The following is a 10,622-nucleotide window of genomic DNA, read 5'->3' as shown; positions in this document are numbered from 1 at the left end:
TCCCGCCCTCTTGGCTTCTTTGCCCTCCCTCCTGCCCTCTTGGCTTCTTTGCCCTCCCTCCGCCCTCTTGGCTTCTTTGCCCTCCCTCCCGCCCTCTTGGCCTCTTTACCCTCCCTCCCGCCCTCTTGGCCTCTTTATATCCTCACTCCCGCCCTCCCGCCCTCTTGGCCTCTTTACCCTCCCTCCCGCCCTCTTGGCCTCTTTGCTCTCTTGCACTCTTTGCTCTCTTGGCCTCTTTGCTCTCCCGGCTACTTGGCCTCTTTGCTCTCCCGGCTGCTTGGCCTCTTTGCTCTCCCGGCTTCTTGGCCTCTTTGCTCTCCCGGCTGCTTGGCCTCTTTGCTCTCCCGGCTGCTTGGCCTCTTTGCTCTCCCGGCTGCTTGCCTCTTTGCCCTCACGTCCTCTTGGCCTCTTTGCCCTCCCGCCCTCTTGGCCTCTTTGCCCTCTTGGCCTCTTTGCCCTCCCGCCCTCTTGGCCTCTTTGCCCTCCCGCCCTCTTGGCCTCTTTGCCCTCCCTCCCGCCCTCTTGGCCTCTTTGCTCTCCTCCCTCTTGGCCTCTTTGCTCTCCGGCTTCTTGGCCTCTTTGCTCTCCTGGCCTCTTTGCTCTCCTCCCTCTTGGCCTCTTTGCTCTCCTCCCTCTTGGCCCCTTTGCTCTCCTCCCTTTTGGCCTCTTTGCTCTCCTCCATCTTGGCCTCTTTGCTCTCCTGGCCTCTTTGCTCTCCTCCCTCTTGGCCTCTTTGCTCTCCTCCCTCTTGGCCTCTTTGCTCTCCTCCCTCTTGGCCTCTTTGCTCTCCTCCCTTTTGGCCTCTTTGCTCTCCTTCCTCTTGGCCTCTTTGCTCTCCCGGCTTCTTGGCCTCTTTGCTTTCTTGGCTTCTTTGCTCTCCTGGCTTCTTGGCCACTTTGCTATACCGGCTTCTTGGCCTCTTTGCTCTCCCGACTGCTTGGCCTCTTTGCTCTCCTTGGCCTCTTTGCTCTCCTCCCTCTTGGCCTCTTTGCTCTCCCGGCTTCTTGGCCTCTTTGATCTCCCGGCTTCTTGGCCTCTTTGCTCTCCCGGCTTCTTGGCCTCTTTGCTCTCCCGGCTGCTTGGCCTCTTTGCTCTCCCGGCTGCTTGGCTTCTTTGCTCTCCTCCCTCTTGGCCTCTTTGCTCTCCTCCCTCTTGGCCTCTTTGCTCTCCTCCCTTTTGGCCTCTTTGCTCTCCTCCCTCTTGGCCTCTTTGCTCTCCCGGCTTCTTGGCCTCTTGCTTTCTTGGCTTCTTGAACTCTTTGCTCTCTTGGCCTCTTTGCTCTCCTGGCCTCTTGGCCTCTTTGCTCTCCTGGCCTCTTTGCTCTCCTGGCTTCTTGGCCTCTTTGCTCTCCTGGCTTCTTGGCCTCTTTGCTCTCCTGGCTTCTTGGCTCTTGCTCTTCTGGCTTCTTGGCCTCTTTGCTCTCCTGGCTTCTTGGCTTCTTTGCTCTTCTGGCTTCTGGCCTCTTTGCTCTCCCGGCTTCTTGGCCTCTTTGCTCTCCCGCCCTCTTGGCCTCTTTGCTCTCCGCCCTCTTGGCCTCTTTGCTCTCCGCCCTCTTGGCTCTTGCTCTCCCGCCCTCTTGGCCTCTTTGCTCTCCCGCCCTCTTGGCCTCTTTTCTCTCCCGCCCTCTTGGCCTCTTTGCTTTCTTGGCTTTTTGGCCTCTTTGCTCTCTTGGCCTCTTTGCTCTCCTCCCTTTTGGCCTCTTTGCTTTCTTGGCTTTTTGGCCTCTTTGCTTTCTTGCTTTTTGGCCTCTTTGCTTCTTGCTTTTGGCCTCTTTGCTTTCTTGGCTTTTTGGCCTCTTTGCTTTCTTGGCTTTTTGGCCTCTTTGCTTTCTTGGCTTTTTGGCCTCTTTGCTTTCTTGGCTTCTTGAACTCTTTGCTCTCTTGGCCTCTTTGCTCTCCTCCCTTTTGCCTCTTTGCTTTGTTGGCCTCTTTGCTCTCCTGGCTTCTTGGCCTCTTTGCTCTCCTGGCTTCTTGGCCTCTTTGCTCTCCTGGCTTCTTGGCCTCTTTGCTCTCCTGGCTTCTTGGCCTCTTTGCTCTCCTGGCTTCTTGGCCTCTTTGCTCTCCTGGCTTCTTGGCCTCTTTGCTCTCGCGCCCTCTTGGCCTCTTTGCTCTCCCGCCCTCTTGGCCTCTTTGCTCTCCCGCCCTCTTGGCCTCTTTGCTCTCCCGCCCTCTTGGCCTCTTTGCTCTCCCGCTCTCTTGGCCTCTTTGCTCTCCCGCCCTCTTGGCCTCTTTGCTCTCCCGCCCTCTTGGTCTCTTTGCTCTCCCGCCCTCTTGGCCTCTTTGCTCTCCCGCCCTCTTGGCCTCTTTGCTTTCTTGGCATTTTGGCCTCTTTGCTCTCTTGGCCTCTTTGCTCTCCTCCCTTTTGGCCTCTTTGCTTTCTTGGCTTTTTGGCCTCTTTGCTTTCTTGGCTTTTTGGCCTCTTTGCTTTCTTGGCTTTTTGGCCTCTTTGCTTTCTTGGCTTTTTGGCCTCTTTGCTTTCTTGGCTTTTTGGCCTCTTTGCTTTCTTGGCTTCTTTGCCTCTTTGCTTTCTTGGCTTCTTGAACTCTTTGCTCTCTTGGCCTCTTTGCTCTCCTGGCCTCTTGGCCTCTTTGCTCTCCTGGCCTCTTTGCTCTCCTGGCTTCTTGGCCTCTTTGCTCTCCTGGCTTCTTGGCCTCTTTGCTCTCCTGGCTTCTTGGCCTCTTTGCTCTCCCGGCTTCTTGGCCTCTTTGCTCTCCCGGCTTCTTAGCCTCTTTGCTCTCCCGCCCTCTTGGCCTCTTTGCTCTCCCGCCCTCTTGGCCTCTTTGCTCTCCCGCCCTCTTGGCCTCTTTGCTCTCCCGCCCTCTTGGCCTCTTTGCTCTCCCGCCCTCTTGGCCTCTTTGCTCTCCCGCCCTCTTGGCCTCTTTGCTCTCCCGCCCTCTTGGCCTCTTTGCTCTCCCGCCCTCTTGGCCTCTTTGCTCTCCCGCCCTCTTGGCCTCTTTGCTTTCTTGGCTTTTTGGCCTCTTTGCTCTCTTGGCCTCTTTGCTCTCCTCCCTTTTGGCCTCTTTGCTTTCTTGGCTTTTTGGCCTCTTTGCTTTCTTGGCTTTTTGGCCTCTTTGCTTTCATGGCTTTTTGGCCTCTTTGCTTTCTTGGCTTTTTGGCCTCTTTGCTTTCTTGGCTTTTTGGCCTCTTTGCTTTCTTGGCTTCTTGAACTCTTTGCTCTCTTGGTCTCTTTGCTCTCCTCCCTTTTGGCCTCTTTGCTTTCTTGGCTTCTTGAACTCTTTGCTCTCTTGGCCTCTTTGCTCTCTTGGCCTCTTTGCTCTCCTCCCTTTTGGCCTCTTTGCTTTCTTGGCTTTTTGGCCTCTTTGCTTTCTTGGCTTTTTGGCCTCTTTGCTTTCTTGGCTTTTTGGCCTCTTTGCTTTCTTGGCTTTTTGGCCTCTTTGCTTTCTTGGCTTTTTGGCATCTTTGCTTTCTTGGCTTCTTGAACTCTTTGCTCTCTAGGCCTCTTTGCTCTCCTCCCTTTTGGCCTCTTTGCTTTCTTGGCCTCTTTGCTTTCTTGGCTTCTTGAACTCTTTGCTCTCTTGGCCTCTTTGCTCTCCTCCCTTTTGGCCTCTTTGCTTTCTTGGCTTTTTGGCCTCTTTGCTTTCTTGGCTTTTTGGCCTCTTTGCTTTCTTGGCTTTTTGGCCTCTTTGCTTTCTTGGCTTCTTGAGCTCTTTGCTCTCTTGGCCTCTTTGCTCTCCTCCCTTTTGGCCTCTTTGCTTTCTTGGCTTTTTGGCCTCTTTGCTCTCCCGCCCTCTTGGCCTCTTTGCTCTCCCGCCCTCTTGGCCTCTTTGCTCTCCCGCCCTCTTGGCCTCTTTGCTCTCCCGCCCTCTTGGCCTCTTTGCTCTCCCGCCCTCTTGGCCTCTTTGCTCTCCCGCCCTCTTGGCCTCTTTGCTCTCCCGCCCTCTTGGCCTCTCTGCTCTTCCGCCCTTTTGGCCTCTCTGCTCTTCCGCCCTCTTGGCCTCTCTGCCCTTCCGCCCTCTTGGCCTCTCTGCTCTTCCGCCCTTTTGGCCTCTCTGCTCTTCCGCCCTCTTGGCCTCTCTGCTCTTCCGCCCTCTTGGCCTCTCTGCTCTTCCGCCCTCTTGGCCTCTCTGCTCTTCCGCCCTCTTGGCCTCTCTGCTCTTCCGCCCTCTTGGCCTCTCTGCTCTTCCGCCCTCTTGGCCTCTCTGCTCTTCCGCCCTCTTGGCCTCTCTGCTCTTCCGCCCTCTTGGCCTCTTTGCTCTTCCGCCCTCTTGGCCTCTCTGCTCTTCCGCCCTCTTGGCCTCTCCGCTCTCCTGTCCTCTTTGCTCTCCTGGCCTCTTTGCTCTCCTGGCCTCTTTGCTCTCCTGGCCTCTTTGCTCTCCTGGCCTCTTTGCTCTCCTGGCCTCTTTGCTCTCCTGGCCTCTTTGCTTTCCCGGCTTCTTGGCCTCTTTGCTCTCCCGGCTTCTTGGCCTCTTTGCTCTCCCGGCTTCTTGGCCTCTTTGCTCTCCCGGCTTCTTGGCCTCTTTGCTCTCCCGGCTTCTTGGCCTCTTTGCTCTCCCGGCTTCTTGGCCTCTTTGCTCTCCTGGCTTCTTTGCTCTCCCGGCTTCATGGCCTCTTTGCTCTCCCGGCTTCTTGGCTTTTTGGCCTCTTTGCTCTCCCGACTTCTTGGCCTCTTTGCTCTCCCGGCTTCTTGGCCTCTTTGCTCTCCCGGCTTCTTGGCCTCTTTGCTCTCCCGGCTTCTTGGCCTCTTTGCTCTCCCGGCTTCTTGGACTCTTTGCTCTCTTGGCCTCTTTGCTCTCCCGGCTTCTTGGCCTCTTTGCTCTCCCGGCTTCTTGGCCTCTTTGCTCTCCCGCCCTCTTTGCTCTCCCGCCCTCTTTGCTCTCCCGCCCTCTTTGCTCTCCCGCACTCTTTGCTCTCCCGCCCTCTTTGCTCGCCCGCCCTCTTTGCTCGCCCGCCCTCTTTGCTCTCCCGCCCTCTTTGCTCTCCCGCCCTCTTTGCTCTCCCGCCCTCTTTGCTCTCCCGCCCTCTTTGCTCTCCCGCCCTCTTTGCTCTCCCCCCCTCTTGGCCTCTTTGCTCTCCCGCCCTCTTGGCCTCTTTGCTCTTCCGCCCTCTTGGCCTCTTTGCTCTCCCGCCCTCTTGACCTCTTTGCTCTCCCGGCCTCTTTGCTCTCCCGGCCTCTTTGCTCTCCCGGCCTCTTTGCTCTCCCGCCCTCTTTGCTCTCCCGCCCTCTATGCTCTCCCGCCCTCTTTGCTCTCCCGCCCTCTTTGCTCTCCCGCCCTCTTAGCCTCTTGGCTCTTCCGGCTTCTTGGCCGCTTTGCTCTTCGCCATCTTGGCTGCTTTGCTCTTCGCCCTCTTGGCCGCTTTGCTTTCCTACCGCTTGGCCTCTTTGTTATTCTGGTCTTTTTGCTCTTCTGGTCTCTTTGTTCTCCTGGTTTCTTGGCCACTTTGCTCTCCTGGCTTCTTGGCCTCTTTGCTCTCCTGGCTTCTTGGCCTCTTTGCTCTCCTGGCTTCTTGGCCTCTCTGCTCTCCTGGCTTCTTGGCCTCTCTGCTCTCCTGGCTTCTTGGCCTCTTTGCTCTCCTGGCTTCTTGGCCTCTTTGCTCTCCTGGGTTTGTGGCCTCTTTGCTCTCCCGGCTTCTTGGCCTCTTTGCTCTCCCGGCTTCTTGGCCTCTTTGCTCTCCCGGCTTCTTGGACTCTTTGCTCTCCCTGCTTCTTGGCCTCATTGCTCTCATGGCTTCTTGGCCTCTTTGCTCTCCTGGCTTCTTGGCCTCTTTGCTCTCCTGGCTTCTTGGCCTCTTTGCTCTCCTGGCTTCTTGGCCTCTTTGCTCTCCTGGCTTCTTGGCCTCTTTGCTCTCCTGGCTTCTTGGCCTCTTTGCTCTCCTGGCTTCTTGGCCTCTTTGCTCTCCTGGCTTCATGGCCTCTTTGCTCTCCTAGCTTCTTGGCCTCTTTGCTCTCCTGGGTTTGTGGCCTCTTTGCTCTCCCGGCTTCTTGGCCTCTTTGCTCTCCCGGCTTCTTGGCCTCTTTGCTCTCCCGGCTTCTTGGACTCTTTGCTCTCCCGGCTTCTTGGCCTCATTGCTCTCATGGCTTCTTGGCCTCTTTGCTCTCCTGGCTTCTTGGCCTCTTTGCTCTCCTGGCTTCTTGGCCTCTTTGCTCTCCTGGCTTCTTGGCCTCTTTGCTCTCCTGGCTTCTTGGCCTCTTTGCTCTCCTGGCTTCTTGGCCTCTTTGCTCTCCTGGCTTCTTGGCCTCTTTGCTCTCCTGGCCTCTTGGCCTCTTTGCTCTCCTGGCCACTTGGCCTCTTTGCTTTCCTACCTCTTGGCCTCTTTGCTATTCCTTCCTTCTTGTTCTTCTGGCCTTTATGCTCTTCTGGCCTTTATGCTCTTCTGGCCTTTATGCTCTTCTGGCCTCTTGGCCTCTTTGCTCTCCTGGCTTCTTGGCCTCTTTGCTCTCCTGGCTTCTTGGCCTCTTTGCTCTCCTGGCTTCTTGGCCTCTTTGCTCTCCTGGCTTCTTGGCCTCTTTGCTCTCCTGGCCACTTGGCCTCTTTGCTTTCCTACCTCTTGGCCTCTTTGCTATTCCTTCCTTCTTGTTCTTCTGGCCTTTATGCTCTTCTGGCCTCTTTGCTCTCCTGGTTTCTTGGCCACGTTGCTCTCCTGGTTTCTTGGCCACGTTGCTCTCCTGGCTTCTTGGCCACGTTGCTCTCCTGGCTTCTTGGCCTCTTTGCTCTCCTGGCTTCTTGGCCTCTTTGCTCTCCTGGCTTCTTGGCCTCTTTGCTCTCCTGGCTTCTTGGCCTTTTTGTTCTCCTGGCTTCTTGGCCTCTTTGCTCTCCTGGCTTCTTGGCCTCTTTGTTCTCCTGGCTTCTTGGCCTCTTTGCTCTCCTGGCTTCTTGGCCTCTTTGTTCTCCTGGCTTCTTGGCCTCTTTGCTCTCCTGGCTTCTTGGCCTCTTTGCTCTCCTGGCTTCTTGGCCTCTTTGCTCTCCTGGCTTCTTGGCCTCTTTGCTCTCCTGGCTTCTTGGCCTCTTTGCTCTCCTGGCTTCTTGGCCTCTTTGCTCTCCTGGCTTCTTGGCCTCTTTGCTCTCCTGGCTTCTTGGCCTCTTTGCTCTCCTGGCTTCTTGGCCTCTTTGCTCTCCTGGCTTCTTGGCCTCTTTGCTCTCCTGGCTTCTTGGCCTCTTTGCTCTCCTGGCTTCATGGCCTCTTTGCTCTCCTGGCTTCTTGGCCTCTTTGCACTCCTGGCTTCTTGGCCTCTTTGCTCTCCTGGCTTCTTGGCCTCTTTGCTCTCCTGGCTTCTTGGCCTCTTTGCTCTCCTGGGTTTGTGGCCTCTTTGCTCTCCCGGCTTCTTGGCCTCTTTGCTCTCCCGGCTTCTTGGCCTCTTTGCTCTCCCGGCTTCTTGGACTCTTTGCTCTCCCGGCTTCTTGGCCTCATTGCTCTCATGGCTTCTTGGCCTCTTTGCTCTCCTGGCTTCTTGGCCTCCTTGCTCTCCTGGCTTCTTGGCCTCTTTGCTCTCCTGGCTTCTTTGCTCTCCTGGCCTCTTGGCCTTTTTGCTCTTCTGACCTTTTGGCTTTCCTATATCTGGATAAAGACGAGAGGAGGACACCGCGCTCCTCTAAGGTAATATTCTAAGGAACGGGGGACAGTGTAAGTAAAAGGCCAGCTGATTTACTCACCTGGCAGACTTGTGCTAGGATAGGCACAACACTATTGCTGAGCATGGAAAGTAGAATGACATGAAGATCGTTGTGGGATATCGCTGCCACCCGCTGATATCCCACGAGAAAAAATTCTGCTCCCGGGGTTAAAATGCAGTATTCAGTACATGGCGCCTAAAAGGTAGAGCAAAGAGGCCAAGAGGGCGGAGAGCACAGAGGCCAAGAGGGCGGAGAGCACAGAGGCCAAGAGGGCGGAGAGCACAGAGGCCAAGAGGGCGGAGAGCACAGAGGCCAAGAGGGCGGAGAGCACAGAGGCCAAGAGGGCGGAGAGCACAGAGGCCAAGAGGGCGGAGAGCACAGAGGCCAAGAGGGCGGAGAGCACAGAGGCCAAGAGGGCGGAGAGCACAGAGGCCAAGAGGGCGGAAAGCACAGAGGCCAAGAGGGCGGAAAGCACAGAGGCCAAGAGGGCGGAGAGCACAGAGGCCAAGAGGGCGGAGAGCACAGAGGCCAAGAGGGCGGAGAGCACAGAGGCCAAGAGGGCGGAGAGCGGAGAGGCCAAGAGGGCGGAGAGCGGAGAGGCCAAGAGGGCGGAGAGCGGAGAGGCCAAGAGAGCGGAGAGGCCAAGAGAGCGGAAGAGCGCAGAGGCCAAGAGGGCGGAAGAGCGGAGAGGCCAAGAGGGCGGAAGAGCGGAGAGGCCAAGAGGGCGGAAGAGCGGAGAGGCCAAGAGGGCGGAAGAGCGGATAGGCCAAGAGGGCGGAAGAGCGGAGAGGCCAAGAGGGCGGAAGAGCGGAGACGCCAAGAGGGCGGAAGAGCGGGGAGGCCAAGAGGGCGGAAGAGCGGAGAGGCCAAGAGGGCGGAAGAGCGGAGAGGCCAAGAGGGCGGAAGAGCGGAGAGGCCAAGAGGGCGGAAGAGCGGAGAGGCCAAGAGGGCGGAAGAGCGGAGAGGCCAAGAGGGCGGAAGAGCGGAGAGGCCAAGAGGGCGGAAGAGCGGAGAGGCCAAGAGGGCGGAAGAGCGGAGAGGCCAAGAGGGCGGAAGAGCGGAGAGGCCAAGAGGGCGGAAGAGCGAAGAGGCCAAGAGGGCGGAAGAGCGGAGAGGCCAAGAGGGCGGAAGAGCGGAGAGGCCAAGAGGGCGGAAGAGCGGAGAGGCCATGAGGGCGGAAGAGCGGAGAGGCCAAGAGGGCGGAAGAGCGGAGAGGCCAAGAGGGCGGAAGAGCGGAGAGGCCAAGAGGGCGGAAGAGCGGAGAGGCCAAGAGGGCGGAAGAGCGGAGAGGCCAAGAGGGCGGAAGAGCGCAGAGGCCAAGAGGGCGGAAGAGCGGAGAGGCCAAGAGGGCGGAAGAGCGGAGAGGCCAAGAAGGCGGAAGAGCGGAGAGGCCAAGAGGGCGGGAGAGCGGAGAGGCCAAGAGGGCGGAAGAGCGGAGAGGCCAAGAGGGCGGAAGAGCGGAGAGGCCAAGAGGGCGGAAGAGCGGAGAGGCCAAGAGGGCGGAAGAGCGCAGAGGCCAAGAGGGCGGAAGAGCGGAGCGGCCAAGAGGGCGGAAGAGCGGAGAGGCCAAGAGGGCGGAAGAGCGGAGAGGCCAAGAGGGCGGAAGAGCGGAGAGGCCAAGAGGGCGGAAGAGCGCAGAGGCCAAGAGGGCGGAAGAGCGGAGAGGCCAAGAGGGCGGAAGAGCGGAGAGGCCAAGAGGGCGGAAGAGCGGAGAGGCCAAGAGGGCGGAAGAGCGGAGAGGCCAAGAGGGCGGAAGAGCGAAGAGGCCAAGAGGGCGGAAGAGCGGAGAGGCCAAGAGGGCGGAAGAGCGCAGAGGCCAAGAGGGCGGAAGAGCGGATAGGCCAAGAGGGCGGAAGAGCGGAGAGGCCAAGAGGGCGGAAGAGCGGAGAGGCCAAGAGGGCGGAAGAGCGGAGAGGCCAAGAGGGCGGGAGAGCGGAGAGGCCAAGAGGGCGGAAGAGCGGAGAGGCCAAGAGGGCGGAAGAGCGGAGAGGCCAAGAGGGCGGAAGAGCGGAGAGGCCAAGAGGGCGGAAGAGCGAAGAGGCCAAGAGGGCGGAAGAGCGGAGAGGCCAAGAGGGCGGAAGAGCGCAGAGGCCAAGAGGGTGGGAGAGCGGAGAGGCCAAGAGGGCGGGAGAGCGGAGAGGCCAAGAGGGCGGGAGAGCGGAGAGGCCAAGAGGGCGGGAGAGCGGAGAGGCCGAGAAGCCGGGAGAGCAAAGAGGTATGAGGTAGAGGTATGTACCTGAGGAAGGGAACTATCCGGTCCTGAAACGCGTAGTTTCTTTTACAAATAAAGCCTACTATAACATACTCCGTTTTGAATATCTACCTGTCAGGCGCCATGTCCCGAATAGTGTATTTTTTTCCCCTTCACATACTGTGTTCGTTTTCCCGGGGAACAGAACTTTTCCTCGTGGGATATCAGCGGGTGGCAGCCGACTTCCACAACGATCCTAGCACAACTCTGCCAGGTGAGTACATCAGCTAGCCTTTTGCTCACATTGTCCCCCGTTCCTTACAATATTACCTTAGAGGAGCGCGGTGTCCTCCTCTCTTCGTTTTTCTTTATCCAGATATCTTTGCTCTCCTGGTCTCTTTTGCTCTCCTTGGCCTCTTTTGCTCTCCTTGGCCTCTTTTGCTCACCTTGGTCTCTTTTGCGCTCCTTGGCCTCTTTTGCTCTCCTTGGCCTCTTTTGCTCTCATTGGCCTCTTTTGCTCTCCTTGGCCTCTTTTGCTCTCCTTGGCCTCTTTTGCTTTCCTTGGCCTCTTTTGCTCTCCTGGCCTCTATTACTCTCCTGGCCTCTATTACTCTCATGGCCTCTTTTGCTCTCCTGGCCTCTTGGCCTCTTTGCTCTCCTGGTTTCTTGGCCTCTCTGCTCTCCTGGACTCTTTGCTCTCCTGGCCTCTTTGCTCTCCTGGCCTCTTTGCTCTCCTGGCCTCTTTGCTCTCCTGGCCTCTTTGCTCTCCTGGCCTCTTGGCCTCTTTGCTCTCCTGGCCTCTTGGCCTCTTTGCTCTCCTGGCCTCTTTGCTCTCCTGGCCTCTTGGCCTCTTTGCTCTCC

At 57.9% G+C, this 10,622-nt stretch overlaps 1 protein-coding gene across 1 annotated transcript; it reads right to left on the bottom strand.

The window, feature by feature from the left end:
* Positions 1–1,908: 1,908 nt before the first annotated feature.
* LOC142720077 (uncharacterized) lies at positions 1,909–10,378 on the bottom strand (the record flags this gene model as incomplete). The annotated part of the gene is made up of 4 exons (XM_075848804.1): positions 10,208–10,378; positions 7,610–7,765; positions 7,497–7,561; positions 1,909–4,267 (listed from the first exon to the last, which is right to left on the bottom strand). Coding segments are annotated over exons 1-4 (2,751 nt in total), but the record flags the coding sequence as incomplete, so codon positions are not given.
* Between the last annotated feature and the right edge of the window lie 244 nt (positions 10,379–10,622).

Source organism: Rhinoderma darwinii, unplaced genomic scaffold (genome assembly GCF_050947455.1).
Source record: "Rhinoderma darwinii isolate aRhiDar2 unplaced genomic scaffold, aRhiDar2.hap1 Scaffold_49, whole genome shotgun sequence".
Lineage (NCBI taxonomy): Eukaryota > Metazoa > Chordata > Amphibia > Anura > Rhinodermatidae > Rhinoderma > Rhinoderma darwinii.
This window is presented reverse-complemented; position numbering and strand designations above follow the sequence as displayed.